We start from the raw sequence: 24,036 nt of genomic DNA, 5'->3' as shown, positions 1-24,036 counted from the left end.
GGAATTAAATTATTAATTGTTTTAATTTAATAATTTTTTAAATAAATAACTAGAATTTATTATTCGAAACTTGCTTAAAATATTTACTTAAACCAAAAGAATTTCGAGATATCGAACTGAATATACATTTTGTTAATATTTCCGAAGCAAAAAAAAATTTTAAAAATTGTCAATAAAATATTTTAAAATTCTTATTTAAATTTTATTCAGCAGATTAAATAATCAATTTTTCGTTTTTTTTTTTTTTTTTTTTAGATCTATTGATCTTGATTTTGTATTCGGTTTTTGAAATTTATATATTTCTAGGTTGTTCTCGCATTTAAGTCTAATTGTTTGGCATTTTAAGTGGATTTATAAATTATTACATTTTATAATGATAATTTAAAATCCAAAATTAGCTCATTAATTATATAACAACATTTTTATTTTAAGTATTAAATTTATCATATATTTGGATGAATGAACGAGCATTTATGTTAAGATATGTTAATATTTCCTTAAAGAATATATAAGTACGAATAAGAACATTAATATCCCTCGTTAAAAAATGAACTTTGCCTTGACAGAAGTACGAGTCTCTCTATTACGCTTCGACGTTAAACACCTGTGACAATTCGTCTTCCGAAGGAGACAAATTTGAAGATCGTGCAGTTTTGGTCCAGATACAGAACTGTAGTTTATTCAATCAGGCCGAAGTTATCAAAAATGGTGGCGGGCTCGCTCTGCTGACGTACGGTTCGACAGACATGTTGGTGAGAGATTTTTTTAAACTGTTTTTAGTCAAAGATATTTTAGTCAATATTTTTATATGCAAGATTATAAAAATGAAAGTAAATATTTTCTAAGAACTCGAGAAGTGGATAGCTACGGCCGATTTTCTAATTGAACAGTCATAGTAGTCACGTATTTCGTGATGAAAAGTAATAAGAATTTTATAATGCATTTGGAATTTAACAAAAGAAAGTGAAGTTAAAATATATTGAAGTTTAAATGGACTAATAAATAAATCTATTTAATTAAGGGTTGAATAAATTCTGTATTTTTTATTATTATTATGATATTTTTGGAAGTATCAGCAGCTCTCTATTAGAACTGTAATATTGGGATGTATATATTAAATTTAAAAAGAAGGTAATACTCTGCCGATTTAATCGAATGAAAAAAAAAATGTTTTCCAAACATATTTTTTTGAAGTTGTATGTTTTATTTGAACCAAAACTCTTGAAATCAGAATACGGTGATTTGTAATACTGTTTCTTTATATTCTTATGTATTAGAAATTTAAATGAAACTGATTTTAAGTTGCTGGTTAAAAAGTTTGTTTTATTTATTCATTATAATTATTTTGTAATTGTGAATATTAATAGTCTTTATAGTTTTAAATTGTGCTAAGAATCAAATATTTAAAAATGTTACAAATACTAATAGGTCAAAGAAGATCCTCCAAATAAACTTGATATTCCAGTTGTCTGGATAACAAATAGAACTTCTGAGAAATTACAGGTAAACACCTAGATAATTCCAAGAGAAAAAAATACATGTTTTTTTTTTTCTTAAATTAAAAGTGAATCTAATAATGAAAAATGATTTTCAGGATCTGTTGCCCGATGCAAAAGTGTTCTTATATTCGCCTCCGAGTTCAAATTTCGATTACAGTCTTTTGATTATATGGATTTTTGCCGTGTTTTCGGTGGTGGTCGGATCTTACTGGTCGGGAGTGGTTCGTCATTCGTTGTAAGTGCGCTTCGTAAGAAACTTGTTTTTCTGGTTTGATTAATTTTAAACGGATAATGATTAATTTTTATTTATTACAAATGATTCGTTTGCCACCCAGACACTTGAAAGAAATGAGCAAGTTTCCAAAAGCGGAAAATAATTCCGAAAGTATTCAGCAGTCCTCCCAGTCGTCCACCGAGGGAGAGGAGAGTTCTCTCAATGTTTCTCCGCTAATCATTGTAGTCTTTGTGATTTGCATGGGATTAATGCTCGTCCTTCTCTACTTCTGTTTTAATTATTTAGGTAAATAATTTATAATTATTTTAATATACTTTTTACGCATTAAAAACACTTAATTCCTTATCAGATTTTCAGATTATCTGAAACCAGACTTCTTTGGGATATGTTAGTTTCACAAGTTATATTAATTAACTCAAAATTTTCACAATGTTAAAATTAATTTCATTATCTTTCTAAATGCATTGAGAGAATTCATATCATTTGTTGCATATGATACTAGTCCTCTTGATATGTTTCAGTATTCAAATGAGACAAAACATGCTCCATTTTATTAAGTTTTTTTTGTTTTTGATAGAGAAGGATTAGAACAACATGCAAAGGACACTTACACATAACAGTAGTTAAAGACACTAAAATAATTCTTAATCATACAGTTAGAAGGAAACAGTTTATACTTCATTTAAAAACTCTTTTGAAAAGCGTATTTGTATTGCTTCAAATTGAAAAAAAATTTTTGTAGTTTTATTGTGTTTAAGGAAGCTTAAACAATGACTTTTTTAATATTTTGTAGAAGAGAGTAAATATTATTTCCTGAATATTGAAAAATTTATCAAAATGCTTATGCCATTAAATTTAATAGTTTCTCTCTCTATTTTGATAGTCAATTCATAAATTTGAATATCTTCGAAGATTTAAATAATAGTAACAATACCATATTTATTGAAGTAGTAATTTATTACTTTAGTAGAGTCATAAATTACCAAATTCAGTTAACAATTTATGAAATTTAAACAGTTAACATAAGCACTCTTTGCTGTTTTCATAATAAAATAATGAGAATAGAAATGAATGTAATATTGCCATAAAATTAAAAAAGAATTGTGTTACTGTTTTAATAAGCTTTGCAGGCATTGTTTTTATAAAATTAATAAACAAATTTTCATATAAAATAGATCAAATATTTTTACTAGTTACATTGGTTTTCCTTATGAAAATTATATGTTGTTTTTCCATACTAAATAACATAAATACTAATAAGTACTAAATAACAATGTATAATTATACTATTTAATATACTCTTATATTGTTAGCTATGTTAAAAGCATTACACAATTAGTTGCATACAGCATACAAGTTAAAAGCATTACACAATTAGTTGCAATTAATTATTCAATAGTTTTTTAAATGCATAATAACATTTTTATCCCGATAATTATATGATACGTACGAAAAGAATTTATAATTTTAATAAAAACTTTTAATGCATTTTAGTTTATATCATCATCGGATTATTTGTTCTGGCATCTGCCATCTCCGTTTATCAAAATTTAAATGCGCTGATGCAAAAGGTTCCCGTCGGAACTTGCCTGTGAGTGAATTTTCTGTTTTACGACACAAGAAAACTTTGGTTTTTATGTAAGTAGTGATTTGAAATACAATTGCATTTTATAGTTTCTTCCAATGTTCTGCACTTGGCACCAAGTGGAGCTGTCAGGTGCGACAGATGGTTCTGGCATGCGCGGCTCTAGCCCTCTCCCTGACCTGGCTGGTGTTGAGAAAAGAAAGGTTGGTAGAACTTGCCATTATTTACCATTAAATTTTTTAAAGCTCTAAATATTAATTTCTAGCTACTCTTGGATTCTTCAAGATCTATTGGGAATTTCATTTTGCATAAATTTGTTACAATCAATTAGACTTCCAAATCTGCAGGTAATTACTTAGGTTTCTAAACTTTTTACGAGGTTTTAAGAATTTGTAATACAGTAATTCATTCTTTATAGATATGCACAATTTTGTTAGTGTTGCTCTTCTTCTACGACATCTTTTTTGTCTTCGTTACTCCCCTGTTAACCGTGGTAAGTGGAGACCGCGGGCACAAAACTCCGCCGTCGTAATTTCGTTTTAATCGTTCCGTTTTCGTACTTTTGTAGAAAGGAGAGAGCGTCATGGTAGAAGTTGCAACGGGCGGTACTTCCGGTGAACAGGTAAGAATTTTTAAAGATATTTTTATGAAAGTTATAATAATTAAAACAAAAAAGTATTATTTTTGTAAATGGTATATTCACGATAACAGATTTAATGATATATTATAATTAGATTGATTGGTAAACGGAGAGAATATTGTAATCATTTCAACAACGAATACGAAATTATAGTTAGTTTCGCAGGTTCCCATTTGTAATTAATTCCGGAAGAATGCGCGGAAGATTTATTTATTTATTTTGACGAATAACACTAGGGATAATTGGAATATTTATCTAAATTTTTTCTCGTACTTTCCAAGTTTTATCTTCCTACAAATTATTAATCAAATCGATGCTAAAATTAAGCCAGATTAAATGCACGTCTTATCCAGAATCCGAAGATTAAAACAAATAAAATCATAATCGAGGCCTCGAAACAAATATAAAAAACATAAATAAATGAGTAACTAAAAAATATTTTTTGGCTCACTAGAAACGATGACAGAATTGAAGCTTTGATTTTGAGTAAAAGATTAAATGTTAGGATAATCAACTGACTATGAACTTACTTTGTCTTTAATGTTTTCTCTAGTAGAACCTCAACGAATTCGGTCCAGATTCACAAACTGGGATATAACAAGTGATAATTCTTTTTACATTTAATAATAAAATATCGTTGCTGCTATAAATCTGCACCCTTCTCAATACTCACTTGTTTATTATCCTATGCTGCATTAAAACTATAAAACTAAAACATAAAAGCAAGGTGTAGCAAAGGACACTTTATATATGGTGTTAAAAAACTTTTTCGTCAAAGTTTGACTTCTCCTTCCAGGAATATTCCGCTTCATAATTTAAAAATAAGAATTATTCGGGAATAAATGGAAGCGAACTGAATTCCAAATACGGAACGAATAGACAATTGGTTGCATAAATGCAGTATAGTAGTAAAACTATTCTGGCGCTTATTTTTCTAGGTAAAATTACCAGACCAAATCGTGAAAGTATAAACGTTCCGGCTCAGATTACTCGTTATTGTTACTAAACATTTCACAGTCTTTGAAGAGTGGCGGAAGGTAAATCCCATTATCGACTTAAATATCACTGATCGCACTCCGCAGTCTGTTATTTCACCGGGATAATACACCCGACATTAAATTTTCCACGTCGCTTTAAAAAAGGATCCGTCAGACGATTGGCATGGAGATAAAACAACTACAACAGTTAGCCTGCCGCTCTCGAGAATCTGATTCAAATTCGAGCGGCAGGGACCCCTTTCCCGGTTTTCCCTCCCCGATTAAAGGCCCCGTTAGCGCCCGCGGGGTAGTAGGAGAAGGAGAAAAAAATAAACTACTATTAAATTTAGATAAAAGAATATCGATCGCTTTTCCTGCAAATTGTATTTATTCCCACAAAAACTTATGTGGTCGGAGTATTTATTTGATAGTTTAGAAAAATATTTTCCCCATTGCCATTTAAATTTTAATGCCTTTGTATTCGGCATAAAATATTTTTGGAGAATAATTTTCCGCTAATCCAAAAAAAAAAAAAAATGCCTCCCGCTTATCGATCGGCGGCGTTAATATGCCAGCGTTGTATCCGGGAATAACGGAACATAACCTAAATATTAATATTTCTGGAATTACACCGGTCGTACGACGGAAAAACCGAGTCGGCGCGGTTATTAATTGTCGGTAATTCTTAACAGCCGAGGAAAAAAAAATCGAAATTAGTTGTTGTTATAATATACTTTAATAGAATTACATTAATTCTTTAATATGCGTAATTATGGCGTAGTAATAATAGGAGAGGGATGCGGCAAAACCGAGAGAATTGGAAAATATTTAGCATTTTTCTCCTTATAAAAATGCCTTAATGACCGTAAATACTTTTTTTTTTCTTCTTCCATTTCCATAATTTCGATTCGGAAGAGCGTAATTGTTTCCAACGTAAAACTAATTAATTTGGAAAGAGAATTTTTGCGAATAATCTGGGAAGACGGGGGCGAAAAATAAAGACACGACTAGGTAGAGTAAAATCGCGTTTATTTACGTGTTAATCGGTTACATCGATCACGACGTATTTACAATTTTTCTTGGTTATCCCCGGTAATTAAGTTACACGCTTTCCTTCTTCTTCCGTATTACCGGGACCGGTCGAATTCGGCTCCTGCAAACTCCACTTTTTTCCCCCCGACGGACGGGTGTCGTTCTTCGCACCTTAATCGGTCTGGACGTTCTCCTCTCTGCACCGGAGCTGGAAGTCGTCGTCGTAATTTTCCAAATTCCGACGGAACGTGGCATAAATTATGCATGGCCACCGATTCCGTTACCTCACCTAAACGAATTAACTAGCCTTTAAACCGAATTACCGTTATACAAATGTACTGTACCGAAATTTCTGCACCTCTGTGGGGAAGAACGGAAACACTGCAGCTTTTTTCTTGCGGATGGAAAATTTCCCGGAGTTGGAATATTCCCAGGTAAATTTGCGCATCTGGGAATATTCCAATTTTCGGATAGTTACGACTTTGTCTATCGTCGGATTAACGAGCGGAATTATTGGTAATATCTTCGAGTTACACCTACAGTTACGTCGGCGATGATCGATGTTCTGACCTTTAACTGCATTGGCGGCGGCGGGTTTACATTTAGGGGGCGATATTAAACCGGGGAAGAGAAGTTTCCCGTATAAAAAACGTAGGCCTAGGTGCGCCAGCGGGAAAGGAATTTTCGTAATTACCTCGATTAGGGGAGAAAATGAAATTTTTTCCTCTTTCGGAATTGATAATTAACTCGGTAATTTTCGGTTTTTCGGAATGTCCCGAAGTAATTTCGTCGTTAAAGTTGTTACCGCGGAATGTTTTCGGTAAGCTTAATTATTATTGTTATCTTCTGTCGTCGTTTAGTTAGATCGTGTCCGACGTTTACGAAATAGATTCGGCTCCGTAACCTACGTTACGCCGTTGTCGTTACCGAGGCGGAGGGGAGGGGAATGTCCGCCGACGATATAAAGGTTACGCCGGGAAAATAAGCCTTACGCTCCGAGAAAGTTATAGAACGTTGGGGGAGGAGAGGAATAAGATTAATCGCCTTCCGTAACTCTCCACTCTCGTTAATTTCGCGGAGTTTGGTGAAGCGCGAGACGTAGAACGTCTTTTAATAAACCGAAACGACGAATATATCCCGATTAGTTTAGTGGACCGGAACTAAATTAATTCTAGCGCCGTTTAAATATATTATTGGCGCGCGGTTACGAAACGTTACGCGTAGCCGTAAAGGAATCGCCGCCTTTACCGATCCGTTATTCCATCGACCCCAGTCGCGATTAATCGCTAGAGACAACTGAAAGAGAAACGAGCGGAATTTCTCCGGCGAAAGCGTCGGGGACAGACGACGACGGGTTATTTTTTCGCCGTCGAATCACGAATAACGAATGATTTGGTGTTTGGGCAGATCCCGATGGTGCTGAAGGTGCCGCACCTGACTTTCAACGGGCTGAGCGTCTGCCGTTACCTGAATTACTCGCTCCTGGGATTCGGAGACATCCTGGTTCCGGGTAAGTGCCTTTCTCTACGGTTCCCCTCGGCTTCCACGCTCCTCTAACTCTACACCGTTTCCTCTTCAGGTCTGCTGATCGCCTACTGCCACGGATTCGACCTCATCGCCGACACCGGAAGAGTTTACTTCGCGCTGTCCTCCGTGGGTGAGTTTTTCCTCCTCCTCCTCTTCTGTCGCCGCTCCTTCCTCCACCCACGCGTCTTTCTCTGTGTTTTTTTCAGCCTACGGCTCGGGCCTTCTGGTCACCTTCGTGGCCCTGTACCTGATGAACACGCCGCAACCGGCCCTTCTGTACCTGGTTCCGGCCACCTTGCTCCCCCTCCTGTTGGCGGGATGGTTCCGAGGAGACCTGCGCCGGCTGTGGTGGGGAATAAAGGTCGGTAGAATTTGTCGTCGTCCGGTCGACCCTCCGCTGCCCCGGACCAACTAACCTTAGCCTTTTCTAGAGAACCGGTCGGGAGCGGGCCAGCTCGCCGGAAGTGGAAACTCCCTCCTTGCCGGAAGTCACCGAGGAAGCGGCGGAGGACGCCGAACTGTTGAAGTGAGTCCCGCCGGGGGCGGGAAGAGAGAGACAGAAGGATATTTTTGTACTTAAAAGGCCCGTCCGCCGCCGTCTGTCCATAACGCGCTTCCGGTTCTTTGGCCGGCGGCGGGCGTGTCTGTCTGTAGCGTGGAATAAAGGAAACTTTTTGTATTTTTGTCACCCGGCTCCATTTTGGAAAACTACGAACGGGGGCGACGGGATACAAATTTTTATTTCTCGGGGTATTTTGAAATCGTACAAGTAAACGTGTGTGCAAAGACAGTATAAAAGGGAAGTCGGAAGTGCGGGAGACACGTTCCGATGATAAAGTACAGGATCCTTCGGTCGTTGGTCCCACGCGGAACGAAAACCGATCGAGAAATGGACCCGGGGCGTTCCGAAGCGGAAGAGGTTTGGTCCCAGCTGTCGACGGGCGACCGAAACCACCGAAAACCGGAAGTAGACGAAGAAGAGAAGGCGGTGGCGGGCACCTCAAATCCTGCATTTTAACACCGATGGGGTGGGGGTGTCGGTGCGGTTCGCTCGCCTTCCAACCCAACAAATAAATAAATAAAGAGTCCAGTCGAACCCGTTGCCATTTCCCGACGGTCGCTCTCTCTCTTTTTCGGTAATTGTTTGGGCTTGAAGTGATTTTTCTTCTGTTTAACTCTAGGCGCTACTGTTATATATAATTGTTTTTTCGTGTATAAAAAGGAGAAACTGGAAAGGACCGTCCGTCCACTCCCATGCTATATGAAGCGGAGAATTGCCGTAAGCCGGGATCCTAGCCGCGCACCCTGACCAAAACTCTACAATCGACCGGGGGCCGCGCCCCTTCTTTACATATTTATATTATTTACATTCCCTTGCCGGGGATATGTGGATGCCGACCGGGGAGAAAAATAAACTCGCGCGTCCTCCGTCTCCGAGCCCGGCGCCTCCGCGGCGCGCGCCGGGTCGAGTGCGTAGTGAGTGCGTGTGTTTGTGTTTGTGTGTTCGAGTGTTGTCGTGCTTTTGCGTGCGTTTCTGGTGCATAGTTGGTCGGTGACGACGTTCTACGCCTAGCTATCGACGAAAACGAATGCGAAATGGAAGATGCATAGCTCGGAGGACGCGTCCGGGAGATCCGTTTGCGGCGCGCCCGCGCGGAGCGGCGAGCGGGGCCGCGCGGCGCGGCGCGTCGCCGTCGGAGGCCCGAAAACGATTGACATAGATTTTAAAGTGATGGTTCTGTTCCAGACAAAAGAAGAATAGAAGAATCCTCGACCGAGCGCTACCGGCTAATCCGCGTCCGGAAACGACGCGGCCGACAGCCCGGAAACGACGCAACTAATCGTAAAATGGAATGGTCGAAGACGAAAGAGGGCGCCCGCCCGGGTCAGACGTTGACGGGGGAGGACGACAGTCCGGCCTCGTCTATCCGTCCACGTCCGGGCGCGTTGGTCACTATGATGGTGGGCGAGTTGGGTCCGTTCTGGACCGGATGAGCGGCGCCGCTGCTCGGCCTCCGGGGACTCTCCTGTAACTGTACACAAACAAAACGACGTCAGTGCGCCCGTGGCTTCGGTGGCCGTGGCGGAGAGAGCAAACTCACCTTTTTGGCGATTTCGTCCACCGACAGCACGGTGCCCCCCGCCAGTTGGTCCATCCTCTTGTCGGGGTTGCTTCTCAAGCTCTGTTGACTGGCGCGTCTGCTGCCTGCCACACGTTTCCATACCAGAAAAATGAGTGGACGTACACACGTCTCGCTCTTCCCCTCCTTCCGATACAATGACGCCCCTTTTCCTTTGAATTAACACCCGGGGCTAGAAATAAACGCGGCCGAATTTCTTTTTTAAAAGTGGACCCCGCTTCCATCGATTGGTCTTTTCTAGAAACCAAGTTTTGCCGTCGATAAACTAAAAATATCTCTGGGTGTTTTTTCTTTGTTTCGAGAAGACATTCGGTCACACAAGGCGACGAGGGGAGGGAGAGGGGGCGGCCGTCTTATCTTTCGGAAGGGGAGAGCGAAGAAGGGAAGGAGAGTAACGGTACTTACCCGCTCGAGAAGGGAGGGGCGACAATTGCGAACAGACGCTGGGCTGTCGCGACCCTCCTGGCATGCTGGCGTGGCTGCCCCGGCGGTGCCCCTTCTGCTTACCCAGTTTGATGTGCATCAGTCGAGGGTGCGGATTGCTGAAGATGGAGCGGTTGTTGCGGAATCTGGCCCTGTCCAACGACAATGGGGTGGAATTTTAGCTGGATGGGAAAATCGGAAGAGGGGAGTCGCGTCGACGGGAGGGAAGAAGGCGTGGGTGGACGGGAGGTGGCGGGTGACTCACCTGCTGAACATGTTGAGGGCCACGCATATTCCGATGAACATGAGTGCAAAGACGACGAGGATGATCAAAACGTTTTTGTCTTTGATTCCTCCCGATCCGTCTTCGTCTCGCTCTCCCGGCGTCTGGGTGGTCAACACGACTCGCACTTGAAAGAAACAATCCGCTTTAGAACCCGCAACTCCCCCAAGAAGGCCTCCGCCCCATTTCGTTCGCCGCCCGCCGGGGAGGGAAAGGGAAGAAAGATGCGCTCACCTAACTGGCAGGTGGTCGCTTTCACTTCGTCGAACAAGGTGTATCCGGGGATGCAGTCGCACCTGTTGTCCACGCAGGTGGAATTTTCGTTCAGCACTCGGCACTGCTCCTCGATCACGCACTCTTCGCGCAAGTTTTTTCCTGAAAACCAACAGAAGTGATTTTGGGAAGGGAAAGGATAAGCGCATCGGAAACTGTTTTCTCTCCGGCTGCTGGCAAATAATCACTTCCGGAATCCGCCTCCAGCGGTGGAGATTAGTCGAATATGCAAATCGCAGATTAATAAAGGAGGACAGAAGCCGCCGAATCCGTTTCCGTTCCGCCTTTTCCGGGTGACAACGTGGAACGGAAACGAAGAGAGAGATAGAGAGGAAGTATCGATCGCGACGCGGAGAAATGATTTAAGAGGAGGGAAAAGTCCGGATATTCCGACATCTGGAGCGGAAGTTTTCCATTTATTCGGCTGCGACGGTTCCGATCTCTCTCCACCCAGAAAAAAAAATCGCCCGCGGGCGGGCTTCTCGGATTTTGGCGGAGGAGTCGGTGGAATTCCGCTCTAGATACCGATACGAACCGTAGTAGTAGTAGTAAAGATGGCGGCGAAAGCCGTTATCTCCCGAAGAAGGAAAAAGCCAACGTTTTCTCGTTATCGCGTTTTAATGCGGGCTAATTAAACGGTAATTAAAAGTAACCTAATTGCGTTCGTTTCCGGGAAAATCGTCTTTGGGCGACATTTTTTTTTCTTTTATTAATTAACCGTTAATTAGTCGACTTCTGGCGTATCGTAAATTAGTTTCGGCCGCCGAAGAGGTAAATAAGTTCGGAACCGAAAACAGAGTCTTGGCAGAACTCTATAATCGACGGAGTTCGATCGCCCAGTCGCCAAAGGAGAGGATCGAATTTTAATAGTTTTCCACGGATGGTCGCCCGGCCACTCGTAAAATATTTAATAAGAGGCGAAGAATCGCCGTCGTAGGCGCAAAATAGGAACGTTTCGAACCTCCGTTAGTTTTACGTTTTACCGGGGTTGAGAATGCGCAACCCTTTAAGTCACAGGCGCCAATTCGGGCTTATAAATGCCGCGGGTCCTCTCCGGGGATCCATTTTTAGCCTCTCGAGTGTGTGAGCCAAAGTGCAGTTTTTACCGTCTCCCGCCTCTTTACCATTTCTTTTCAATTTCCAGCCCACGAGAGAAGGCAATAATACGTAGAAAGTCGCGTGGGGAGGCATTAAGCAACGAGAAAGTCGTCCAGTAGGAGCACTCGAAAGACTCCTAGTAGACGACCTCTCCAGGGAAAAGTTCGTTACGGACGAAACTAGCGAAATCTTCTATATTTTACGAAGAAACCAGGTGCGAATTTATGACGACACACGGGAGAATCCGCCATACATTTTAAGAGTATCTTCGATCGTAAATCCCCATTTCGGCGGTCTGGCCGCAATCCTCGGGAACCGAATGGAAAAAATTCGGGAGTGACTCCTAAGTTGGCTTTCTGGTTCGGGTGCGGTTCCGGCCGGCCGTACTTTAAATATTGACGATTGAACCGAGTGGCAGTTAGACCGAAGAAATTATCCGGCCTAACGGGGCCGTTACGGTTATCGCCCGTTTATTATTAACGAATCCTTTCGCCACCACCGAGCTTTTATTACTAAACAAAAACGGAAGGGAAGAGGAAAATCGGTGGGCGTAAGTGTAGAAGTTTCCAGTCGGACTCCAGAGACCGGTACATTATTTTAGTAGAAGCCACGTGGATATCTTGCTGGATGTTTCGAAGACTTTCCAGTGGCTAATTTTGACGGTCAAAATGGCTTCTTAGCGTCCTGGGATCTCTATTTTAGGTAAACCCGCGGAAAAAATCGGGCGAGAAAGTCATTTGCGAAATGGAAATCGGAAGATGGACTTTTTTTCCTTCGTTTTAGCTCCGATCGAACTTTCCAATATCGTCGATTGAAAGGAAGGGAGGGAGGGTAGTTCCTCCCCTCTGCCACTTATTCATTGGACGATCCTAGGCGAGAATTGGCGCTCCTTATTGGATCCGAAAGGACCCCTCGGTAAAACTAACCAGTTAGGAAAAAGTCGGAGGTTAGAAACCCGTTTCCTGGGGCGACGGGATTAGCGAAACTTAGTCGCTTCGTGCCTCCCCACCGCCATTAACCGTTGCTCCTTCATCGATTTACCGAGACGACGGGGAGAGAGCGGAAATTTCCGGGGATAACCATACCGGAAGTTTGGTTACGCCGAGAGGAAGAAGGCTTTTAGCCACTACAAATAATCAGAAGAGCGAATTCTTCCGGGAAATCGAAAAAGATAGTTACGAAGAAAGTCCCGTTTTCCCTCCCGGCTGCGAATAATGGAAATCCACGGCCGTCCGTTCTATCGGAAAAGCCGCACGTTCGACTTCGTTCCTAACGGCAGTGGCGGATCCGGAAGTAGGCCTACCCGACTCAAAAATGAAAAAATAATAATTACCTCCGGCAAATACGGTAAAAGACCTTCCCCTGATTACCGATTAGGGTCTATCCTCCCCACGTTCCCGATGGAGGATCCTATTCTAAATTATTATTTCCGACTCATAGTCGTACAGGTGTACGACACAGTGCGGTAGGAAGGTACGAAACAATCAATTAAATCCAATCGGCACATCGATCTTTAGTACTTTGTTATTATTTTTGTTAAATATACCACCGGACAACGTAAGTTATAAGTGGTTTTTCTTATTGAGGGATGGCGTAGTCTTGGCGCTCTTGGTACAGTACGTCGCCGAGAGAGCCCAATCTTTTGGAAGTGCCTTTTAAGTATGGCAAGTAAGAATAGTTTAAGAAGCGAGTGTTGGAAGTACGGAATAAATCCATGCATAATTTATGGAAGCGAGAACGGAGCCGAGTATCGATCGGTTTTTAGGGATCGGTAGACAATAAAACATGTACCAATCTCGGTTAAACGCTAAACGATTTGCAAATTATCCGGGATGAAAAAACGTCACGGTACGTAATTACGTGTATTTTTGATAAGTAATAAAAGGAGGAGACGGCGGCAGACTGACCGGATCGACACGCCACCGTTCTCTACCCCCGAGACAATTTAATCTTCCGAAATTGATCGAGTTTCTATAATTTTTCTATAGACACTAACCAGAAATGGATATAAATTGAGGGTGGAAACGGAAGCATTTCTCGTTGGAAACTTGGCGTACGTTCGTTTGTCCGTGCGAATTAACCGGAGTTATTGACTAGAAACGGTCTCTCGCCCGTTCCGTAACGAATCGAAATTCGCTATATATAAAAGAAAACAATTCCGAAAAGACCAGACCGAAAGGAAATTTATTAGTTTGCTCGAGTGTTTAAGGATGAGTTTTGTTTGCGGAGTTGTCTACGCTTCTTTACTGACTTATCCCGGGGATGGAGTGTTGTTACTTCTTATCTCGGCCTTTGTGTGCGGAAAGTATTATGTAGCTTAACCGTAATCCTTTTAAGTCCGATAGACCGCATTATCCAGGGTGGACGGGTTAATCCGCCACGAAATTTGGTAGCCGTAACGTTTTATATTTAGAAAGAGGCGCCAGACGAATAAAACACTAGAAATCGAGATAATACAGACTCTTCGTCTTTCTATATTCCAACCTCTACGCTTTTAATACACAGCAAATAGTGTTAATAGACGAAGAAAACTGCGCCACCTCTCCCGAAATGTTACGCCGTTACCACCGAAGATTACGTAATTCCGACTTTTCGGAGGAAATTCCTCCAATAATATCGTGTTTTAATGTATAAAATTAAGGCGAGTTTTGTGTAATATATACCTTAGGATTGGCTAATTCGAACACTTGGTAATTAGTGACGTTTTGTCGTTACTTTTCCCCTAAAAACGCAAGCGTAACGGTCTTTCCGAAGGGAAGAAAACGAAGAGAAACGACCAACGGAAACTGTTTAAGACAGACGAAATGTTAGAGCGTGAAGAGAGGAGGAGGAAAAAAAATCCCTGGGATAATCGAACGACGTTCTTTTGGCCCCAGTTCCATTAATTTTAACACCGAGATTTTCCTTCCGAAAACGTGTAATTATTTTCTTTTACCGGGGAGACTCCCTTCTCCAAAAAACGTCCGAACTTTTGATAAGCCAAAGAACGATCTAAAGGGAAAAAAAATCTCATTTTCGATCGATTCCATCGATTTTACGTCGGCGCTTCATCCGGTAAATACCGTAATAACAGATCGATTCGATCCTCTATTGTTGTTATAATAATATTTGGAAGGGTCGTTCCCCGCGGCAGACACCGAGATGGCTCTAAATACGCTTCTTCCGGATGGGTTGTTTGTTTCCTAAAATTCGCCCCCAATTCCCGAAATTTTCAGATAACGGATCGACATCCGTACGGTCTTCTAGGTTTTGTTTCCGGAGCGTCATCCCGGAAAATAGAGAAGCCGCGGATGCGAAAACGGGACGATTTGGCGGAGGAGGGAGAGGATGCGGAGGAAGAAAAAGGTAGAGGAGCGCCCGAGGAAAGGCGGGCGAAACAGTTAATGGACGGTCGACTGCCTAATTAATATTAACTACTTAATTAAGAGGGCGGCCCGGCCTAATTACCGGATAAATAAACGGGGAAATTAATTCCGCACCCGACCGAATTAGCCTTAATTACCAGGTGCCCGAGAAAAAAAAAGAAAAAGATAAAAAGCAATTTACCGAAATTTCCGCGGCAATTTTTCTCCCGGACTCATTCTCTCACCCCCCCCCTCCGTTTCACCCACAAGGTAAAGGGCGCTTCTCCACTCCGGGGTGGTAAAACGAAATTTGCCAAAAGGTCCGACCCCCCGACGAACGTTCCCGAGATGTACAAGTACTTGGAATCTGGCACGTTCCACAGACGAAGGAGTGGACGAAACGAACTTTTCCATTTATTTTTCTGTCCTGGCCTTTTTCTCCACTCCAAAAATGTACAGAAGGGTGGCCAGTTACTAAAAGAAAGGCCGGAAAAGCGTCACGTTCCGCCTCCGTTCGTCAACGATAAATTAAATTGTTCGTTATAACCAGGCCTCGGTGCCAAGTTTAAGGTGACGTAGTACTCCGGCCAACCTTAAAAAACAGAGCTAATCGGGCGGACACCGGGCGGTTCTAGACAATCTACAAAAGTCCGGTTTATTATAAAATTGGTGAAATTACACCGAGGTACGGCCCTAGAAACCGTCACCAATGCCGCCGTTGGCCGGGGTTTCGAAAAGCCGATTACAATCAATAACAATAAAGGAAATTCGAATTCTCATTGGGAGAAAACATCCGCATAAATCGCCGCTAGACGACACGTAAACCCGTGTCGTGACGACGGAGGGATTTTTTGTTTGCCCTTATGTAAATTATAATTCGTTCCGTTGTTATTCACGCGAAACTAAGATAAAAGCTATCGATACATTCCGGGAAGGTGGCCTAAAGGCCTTTACAAATGCCTTTAGGCTACCTTCCCCCGGGGGGGAAGGTAGCCTAAAGGCATTTGTCGGAACCCGCGACTGTGGTTAAACTTCCCGTCCGGAGGAATTATTCCACCGCGGCGTAACGACGTTAATTACGCGCAGCAATTTTAATCGAGTCCGGGTTCGAAATCCGCTGTCCAGCTTTATTCTTTCGCTTATCGTAACGGCGGGGGGCGATTGAGGTGTCGATAAAAAACGTTCGTATCCTCGTCGGATGGACGGGGAATTATCTGGAAGTGACGTAACCGGCGAGGCGATAAGAGGGACAACGAGAGAGGAATTTTATCTAAATTGGAGAGGACCGTTTTCCAGTTGACGAATTTCCTATTTATATTCGGAAACGGAATGGGATCGAGAAAGTTATTTGGCATCCCCTTCCCAGGGCGGTTCTATTTTGTTTCCACCTTCGAATCCGGATACGTAGGTAAACGGAAGGAGTGTAACGTTACGAAAAGGTCTCGGAAGTAGAAAAGTCGTAACGTATTTACGGGGGGGACCGAGATATAAATGTACAAACGAAAAAGACGCAACTCCTTCGTAACGCGTTACGTTTACGCATTACAAGTAACCAGTAAGAGAGGAAAGAAAATAAGGTGTCGATATTCGTTTTCTACGAGGAGTAAGTACGGACTTTACAGATATTCTCCCGTGTTTGTTTTTTATACCTGAAAACATCTGGTACGTTGCGGAGTTTAACGGATTAAAGCGGATAGAAGTAGTCCCCTAGGCTTTGGCAATTCCCAGTCACGCGGAGGGGCCTTCGGAGACGGACATTTAAACCATCCGTCTACGCGGTAACGGAAGTTACGACGTAGACACAGGCACCGCGGAGAGAAACCGGGATCCGTTACCCGGAATGGATCGGTAAAGTACGTGACGCGCGACCTGTTTCGGTCGATGGTCTCGCACGTATTTTATAGACCGAGTCGTCCTTTTTTCGAAACAAACGGAAAATTTGCCGGGCGTAACGCGTAACGACGCACCGTTTAATCCGCGGTACGAAAATTCCGGCGGTGGGCGGCCGATTTCTACCAAACGTAACGGGCTAACGTTGTTTTTCTATCGCCGGATTTCGGATCGGATCCGATTTTAAATGCAAATTTCTACGGTATTGTCTTTACGCCGGTTACGGGCTTTAGGTGTTCGTCCGGCTTATTTTCCCGCAGATCCATCCCGAGACAAGTTAGACGAATCGTTAGTCGTTACCAGGCGATGCAATCTCGTTATTGTTATTACGTTTCCGGTAGGGGATGCTTTACGGTTACGTCACTTTTCTCCGCCGTCGATCTTCCCGAAACCATTTATTTTCTGGAAGTAATACGTTCTCCGGCAGTTCTTATATACGAACCGCGCATTTGCATTCGCTCCTCCTCCCCCTTATATCGTTTCGTTGGTCGCCCACCCTCCCCTCCCGTGTAGAAAACGACGCCGAACGAATAAACAATCCGTCGGCGTCGAAATACGCCGCGGGTATGGCGGGGAAGTTTGTCTCCTTAATATTCCGTCCACCGCCGCGGCGCGTGCCAACGTCGGCCCCTTTCTCCGGTTTAAAATTAAACAATTGGAAACCGAAATAAAGCGGAAGTAAATTCAATTTTCCTTACGGGATTCCGAAATGTTTTTCCGCAGATTCGACGGACGGAGGAGCGAGAGTGACGACGATTCGACCTTTACCCGGCGAGATTTGTTGTCGGGTTTCGTAGGAACCGAACTCGCGTGTGGAGATCGGGTTCCGTTTTCCGTTCCGTCACGAAACGCGGCTTCTCCTCGGGTCCGGGCGTGGTTTCCACTTTAAAATATTTTCCTTTTTATAAATTTCGATTTAATTACAGGAAGGACGAGAGAACGGCGCCACCTTCCCCGTTCCTATTCCCGCTTAACGTCGAGTTAAAACAATACTTTCGGCCACCGGTCCAAATAATACACTTTCTTCTTATTAAAGGAAGGAGCCGGTTTCCTTTTTTATAATTGCCCCCGCCACGTCGATCGATGGGAGTCGAATTCTCTAATAAATAGAAAATGAAGCGTAAGGTTTCGTCACCAGAAAAAAAAAGAGGACCGACAGACGGAGGCGAAGATCGAAGAGAGGTTTGGGCGCCGTCCCAAAATTCCCATCGACCGTCGGCGTTGGAGACGGGGAAGGAGAAGCGGAAGCATCGATCGGACAATCGGACGTCCCTTTTCAGCCGTTAATTACACCCCCGACCGACGGGCACCTTTCCTTTTCGGTCTTCCCGGTCGGAGCGGCGCGACCGGGCGCGACCGGGCACCACGCTCCGACGCGTCCGCGATAAACGGGTGGAAATGGGCTCTGGTGTGAACGAGGGATTGGGTCGAGTTTTGGCGGAAGAAAAGGGTGGAGAGAAGTAAAAACTCGAATGGAAATCGGAGGTTTTCGGGACCACGGAGCGGAACGAGGGATTAACGGAGCCCGGTGGCGGAATGTCCAATAGAACGCGGCAGAAAAAGCCGGGAGTCGAATTTTCCTCCTCTACCAATTTTTTCTCCAACCGAAATTATCCGAAAAGACGTCTGTCCACGCCTTCCCCCGAACGCCTCTTCTAACAAATTGTTTTCCTTACATCGTTCCTTTTTCTCGCCGACAACGCGCTTCTCGCGCCCACCCGGAAATTATCATTGCCCTTCTAAGTGGTTTAAGTTCCTCTTCCATTCGTCTTACGTCATTTCCGGGTCCCCGCAATAAGGCCGCCACCCTGGAAAAGAAGGGATTTTTCCGTCGTTCCCTTTATTGTATTAATAGAGGATAAGAAAGTGGGGAAATTTTTTCCGCGTGACGCGACGACGGATGAGTCTTTCCAGCGAAACGAGTATAGGAAAAAGGGCGCCGACCGCCCCCGTCCAGGGTAAAATGGAAGATTCCCATCACGGTGGCCACGACGAGCCCCGTCCGTAGGTGGCGGGTGATGCGACCGAACGGCACGGTGGCGGCCCCTGACATTCCTTCTTTCCCCGGCACCCGCCAGTCGAAAGGAGAAGAGCCCCCATCCGCGTCCGAAAGCTCTTCGTTCCCGAGAGGGAAATTAACCCGATTCGGGGAATTATCCCCAGGGAACGACGGAGAGAGGAAATTTGCGGTAATTACCGATAATCGAGTCATTTTAAATTCTTATTTCGTCTTTCCATTTACTTTCGTCGGACGGGGATGTTCCCACGTCCCGTGCCCCCACGTCGTTCTTTTTCTCCCCCGGATACTATTATAAATGGTGTATTTTTCCGGGTAATTAATTAGGAAAGAGGTTTGGATCCGTCCCGTCCCGAAGAAACACCAGTGGGGAGGAAAACTCCAATACACCGGGGACGGGGACTCGACAGATTACCAGGTACGGAGTGAAAACGAGCCATTTACCCGAGCAACACCGGGGCTGAGAGTTTTCGGGAAAATAATAAACCCGTCACCGTAACTCGAGAAGTCGGCCTCGACCACGCGCCACGAGATTTGCAAATCCGGTTAATTGGGAAGGAGAAGGAAAGGACTCACCCTGCAAGCAGTTGCCTCCTTCGGACAGCACCCAATTGGTCTTTTTGCAGACGCAAGTCCGCGTGTCCGCGTCGCATTCCACCTGCTTCACGTCTCCGCATTCCGAGTCTTCCGTGCATTCCACCGCCGCACCTGCCGAAAGAGAGTGGTCCACATTTGAGAAACGTGGACATTTCCGCCGGAAAGATCGTTTTCCCGGGATTAGGGATTAAAGGGGAAATTCGCCCGGCATGTGGCCATTATATAAACACGCTAGTGGATGGCCGGCGGAAAAACGAGAAATCGCCGCAAACGCCTTCTTTTAACGCTTGTTTCCGTCACTTAGAAGGCCATCCTACGACTATACGCCTCTCCGACCGGTCGTTCGCAAGCCACGGCGTGTGACCAACGACCAAAAGGTCCATCCCGTCTTCCGTTCAAAATCCTTGGCGGGGAATGCCAACGAAAGCGGAGGAAACGAGAAGTGCCGAGGAACCGAAATCCCTCAGAAAATGACAACAAAGTTATCTTTTTCCTCTCAAATGGATGGTAGGATTAACCACTCGTCCAGTCGTCTTTCCCACAAAGAGGAAGTGACGTAACCGGATGTTTTCGTCCCCATTTCCAGGGTTTGGGCAGAGATTGGACGGAAAAACTACGAAGAGCTTCGGTTAAATTAGCGGAGTCGATAAATTGGAAGCGAAGAAAGGAGCCGCGCGCACCTCCCGACCGCAGTTATCGAATGTATCTCGTCGGCGGCGAGATAATTCCCGTGATTACTGGGAGCGGGGAGGGGGGAAGAACGTAGTTTACGCCGGAAGAAGCCCGGCGCCCGGCCCGGTCGGAGGCTTCCGGAAGAGGGAATTTTGGTGAGAGGCGAAGGATTTTTTTGAGGTTTCGTCCCGAGCGGAGGATAATTAAAGGAGGGCGAGGTCGGAGGGTTAATTTCCACCACGGAAGACGGAGCGGAAGAAAAATAGTTTGGGAGGTCGGTAGCGGCGCCCGCGCCGCAATACGGGCGCGCGATCGATACGGCGACGCGAAAACATTCCGACGCTCCGCACCCGGCCAGGGAAATTCCGTCTTCCCCGTCATTTTTCTCAAACGATTCCTCTGCCTCCTCCCGGCCGACCGGCAAATTCCAAAGACGATCACCTCCCCCACGCCGATGGCCGCGCGAAACTTCCCGGTAAAATAGTTTGAAGCGCGTTTCGGCCGCGGGGTCCGACCGGGTTGGGGGACCGGACCCGTTTTCGTGGTTATCGATCGGGGAGGGAAACGGACCCGGCCGCGCGCGTAACCCCGACGACCGAGCAAACAAATCGCGCTAATTGATTCCTCTCGCGCCGTTCATCCCGAAAAGAGCGGGCGTTTGGGGTTCGAATCCCGGCGCGCACCGGGCGAGGAGTGGCCTGGGAGGAAGAGGAGAAGGGAAAGAGGTACTCACCGGTGGGCGCATCCGTTTGGTTTCGCTGGAGGTCGGCCGGATAAGCGACGCACAAGAGCAGGACGAGTAGCGCGTAGCGCCGTCCCGCGTTCATTTTCGGATGAGGTGGCGATTAACCCAGATCTTCCATCCCCACGGACACTTCGGGCGTTCGATGTCGTCCGCCGTTCGCTAGCGCCGACTTTTCCTCCCGGCTTTCGTCGGCTGGGCGCTCCACGGCGGCCGACGCCCGTCCCTCTCTCCCATTGGTCCGTTCCGCGCCTGCTCCGCCGGGGCGCCCTCTCTCCTCCTCCCCTTTTCACCCCCGCCCAGTCTCCTCCGGAACCCTCCTCTTCCATTTCGGAATTTTCTTCCTCCCGCCTTTAATTTTGTCACCAAACGCCGCTCTCCAACCCGGTGTCCGGCGCCTTTGGCTAATATCCCCCGTATCTTTGGTACGGCGTTACGGACGGAAGGGAACGACGTCCAATTGTTTGCTCGGCCGGCGTTCCGTCTCTTGCCCCATTGGCGCGTTCTTTTTCCTATCCGTTTTCGTGACGCGCTCTTACGTCATTAATCACACTTAGGACAAAAGATTTGCGAAAACACTAGAAAAGGGATTCGGGTGTCCATCAATTACGGCCGAGAAACGACACGGCCAATTTCTGCCGGTGTGTCGTACCTATTCTTTCTGTTTGCGCGGCAGAAGAGAAAGAAATCCGCTCTGTAAGGAAGGCGAAAGGTTACGTTTGGCATTTCTCTATTCGGCACGGAAGAAGAAAGGGAACGACGGTACTTTCTCCTTCTCGTATGTACTCCTCCCCGGTCGGGTGTCCACCGACGGACGAAAAGGGTGGCGAATTAAACCCGACGAAAATTGAAGTTAAAAGCCGGTTAAAGCGGAGAGAATCTACCGTCGTCGTCGTCCCCATCCCTAATTAAGTCCGTTTAGCCGAAATTTTACGCCATCTTCTTGGACGGTGCCGCCATCTGCCGAGAGAAATGTAAACGAATGACAAAAATGTGGCGTAATTGCCTGGATGGGAGGTTATTAATTTCGTTACGTATTTTTGTCGACTAACGGCATATTTCCTCACAGATTTTAGCCATTTTTCGTAGCCATCGGTAGACGTGGGAATCTACTTGTAACTACGGATTGTCGCCATTCTAAGTCGGAAGAAAGAAGAAGTAAAATATCGAACGTTATTTAACTGTAATTTCTTCGGTAGTTGATATAAAAAGTGGGAGCGCCCGTGTCGAACGGCACACCGTGGTTAGCTACTAGAAATTTTGCCTTCATTAAAACTGGTGCTGCACTTAAACACCGGCGAAGGGTTCCAGCGATACGGAAGACTCCCAATAAATTCAATTTTTAACGAAAAACAATGCGGTGATAAATATGGAGGTAAAAAAGAAATTGTCTGGCCTTTAAGATAATATCGTTTAAATCCTGGTATCATTTATTAAAGAGATCCCCTCCGTAATAAATGGAACCAAAGCGCGGCTAGGCTGAAAATTCGAAACAATAAATCCTAATTCTTAGTTTTCTAAACGAATATCCGGACGAAAAGCTTAAAGTTTGCCGAAAATTATTTATGAAGTATGTTTCCTAACATTGCTGAATGGCTCTGTCTGTCCGCCCTTCCTTAAACTCGAGAGCGGAGTTAGATGGAAGTCGAGGCCGGATGTGGAAAGCCTAGGGGTGGGAGGCCCAGATTGACTGAATACGAACTTCTGGTCCAGACCGGAAGTCACTTTATTTCAATTCAAAACCTTTCTCCCGAAAGACGATGGGCACGTCTCAATTGTTGTGAGGAAAAGTACGACATACGGGGGCGAAACACTACTGAAATCGAGAGCGTTGTGACGAAAAGTTGCGGCCCGGCATTGTGACGATGTGACGGAAAATAATTGCTGGTTCACTTTTTGTTGTTTTCGTTCCAAAATTAGTAGAGGAAAGAGCGAGATGGCGTAAAATCTCACGTTCTGTGACGTCACACTTCCTTCTACTAATCCTCATGTATTACATTAAGAAAGGAGGAATTTCTTCCCGATTATTATATTTTATAAATCAATTAAGATCGCCAGCGTAGTATAATTCCCCAATCTGTTTTCCCCCCTCATTTTCTTCCTCTTCACATCGATCTGCATTTTATCGGTTAATTTAAGATTCCGAGAGTCTTAAAATCGATTTTCTGGGAAAATGTTTATTTTCCTAAATCGGAATTTTAGTTTAAGGCGCGTGAGAAGAGAAATTACGTGGATAATGCGAAAATTAACCCACGGTCTGGTATTAAAACAACGAAACGAATAGATAATGCGGATAATGCGATAATTCTCCAAAAATGTGGCGCCTTAAAGAGTGAAAAAATCATAATTTTTCTCTGGTTACGCCAGAAGACAGACGTGTGGAAAGTGCGTCACGTGGTACGAACGAGTGGGCCAACGAATGCGCATCACGTGATAATCTTTCCCCGTTTCTTCTAACCGGGAAAGATTATTTAGAAGAAAACCGGTGATTTCCCGGTTTTCTTCTAAATAGGGACCTCTTTTGCGTAAAATTTTCCCGAGAGGCGTTCCCGGTGGCAGTCGTCCCAGGCGTGGCTTGGCCTTCCCACCGATCCAAGCCTTAACGCATTTCACGATAAAATTGTAAAAAAGATCAAGTATAAATACACCCGCCATTGTGTTTAGACCCGAATCAACCAATTATTTTGTGTTGGCGCCAAATTCTTGTTAAAATATAAAAGTTCTTACGATTCTTAATAAACAAAAACTCTCGCGTGTATTTCTTTTCTTTTAAATAAAGAAATCATTTATAAATTATAAGAAGATTTTAATGATTTAAAAAGTGAAAATTTTCGTCCAAATTCTCCAACAATTAGCCAATTATTATTATTCTACAACAAAGATTGTTTCTATTGTTTATTCGTTCAATTATTTCGTATCCCAATCATTTTATAATTTAATTTAAATGTCGTACTTTTAAATTTACATCCTTTGTATACCACAAGCAATGCATTATCGTGTCGAAGTTGTCCTACTAAATCCTGTTTAGCCTAATACGAAACGCCAGCCTTTTCGCCCGATC

At 44.2% G+C, this 24,036-nt stretch overlaps 2 protein-coding genes across 3 annotated transcripts in view; one reads left to right on the top strand and one right to left on the bottom strand.

Moving 5' to 3' along the window:
• Positions 1 to 8,174, top strand: part of LOC136987110 (signal peptide peptidase-like 2A) — a 35,528-nt gene extending 27,354 nt beyond the window's left edge. Inside the window, exons 3-15 of one of the 2 annotated variants that reach the window (XM_067284777.1) lie at positions 567 to 752; positions 1,429 to 1,503; positions 1,595 to 1,734; positions 1,835 to 2,019; positions 3,229 to 3,325; positions 3,409 to 3,522; positions 3,585 to 3,666; positions 3,738 to 3,812; positions 3,888 to 3,941; positions 7,376 to 7,478; positions 7,548 to 7,625; positions 7,702 to 7,856; positions 7,927 to 8,174. In XM_067284777.1, the coding sequence (XP_067140878.1) occupies positions 567 to 752; positions 1,429 to 1,503; positions 1,595 to 1,734; positions 1,835 to 2,019; positions 3,229 to 3,325; positions 3,409 to 3,522; positions 3,585 to 3,666; positions 3,738 to 3,812; positions 3,888 to 3,941; positions 7,376 to 7,478; positions 7,548 to 7,625; positions 7,702 to 7,856; positions 7,927 to 8,025 (1,443 nt within the window). In that variant the 3' untranslated portion in view covers positions 8,026 to 8,174. The remainder of the gene's footprint in view (positions 1 to 566; positions 753 to 1,428; positions 1,504 to 1,594; positions 1,735 to 1,834; positions 2,020 to 3,228; positions 3,326 to 3,408; positions 3,523 to 3,584; positions 3,667 to 3,737; positions 3,813 to 3,887; positions 3,942 to 7,375; positions 7,479 to 7,547; positions 7,626 to 7,701; positions 7,857 to 7,926) is intronic. The other variant, XM_067284778.1, reaches the window with a different exon arrangement.
• A 43-nt stretch (positions 8,175 to 8,217) lies between these two features.
• Positions 8,218 to 21,188, bottom strand: LOC136987111 (uncharacterized). The gene is made up of 7 exons (XM_067284779.1): positions 20,967 to 21,188; positions 19,541 to 19,672; positions 10,577 to 10,717; positions 10,325 to 10,469; positions 10,042 to 10,211; positions 9,598 to 9,701; positions 8,218 to 9,528 (listed from the first exon to the last, which is right to left on the bottom strand). The coding sequence occupies exons 1-7, from the start codon at positions 21,058 to 21,060 to the stop codon at positions 9,382 to 9,384; spliced, it is 933 nt and encodes a 310-aa protein (XP_067140880.1). The 5' UTR covers positions 21,061 to 21,188; the 3' UTR covers positions 8,218 to 9,381.
• Between the last annotated feature and the right edge of the window lie 2,848 nt (positions 21,189 to 24,036).

The sequence above is a fragment of the Centruroides vittatus genome, unplaced genomic scaffold (assembly GCF_030686945.1).
Source record: "Centruroides vittatus isolate TY-2023 unplaced genomic scaffold, ASM3068694v2 scaffold_1444, whole genome shotgun sequence".
Classification (NCBI taxonomy): Eukaryota; Metazoa; Arthropoda; class Arachnida; order Scorpiones; family Buthidae; genus Centruroides; species Centruroides vittatus.
This window is presented reverse-complemented; position numbering and strand designations above follow the sequence as displayed.

Excerpts from the sequence above, each read along its gene's own strand:
- LOC136987111 (XM_067284779.1), bottom strand. The coding sequence starts at position 21,060 with ATGAACGCGGGACGGCGCTACGCGCTACTCGTCCTGCTCTTGTGCGTC. Across the intron at positions 19,673-20,966 it reads CCAAACGGATGCGCCCACCG|GTGCGGCGGTGGAATGCACG; the intron begins GTGAGTACCTCT and ends CTCTTTCGGCAG. Across the intron at positions 10,470-10,576 it reads AGCGACCACCTGCCAGTTAG|TGCGAGTCGTGTTGACCACC; the intron begins GTGAGCGCATCT and ends GTTTCTTTCAAG.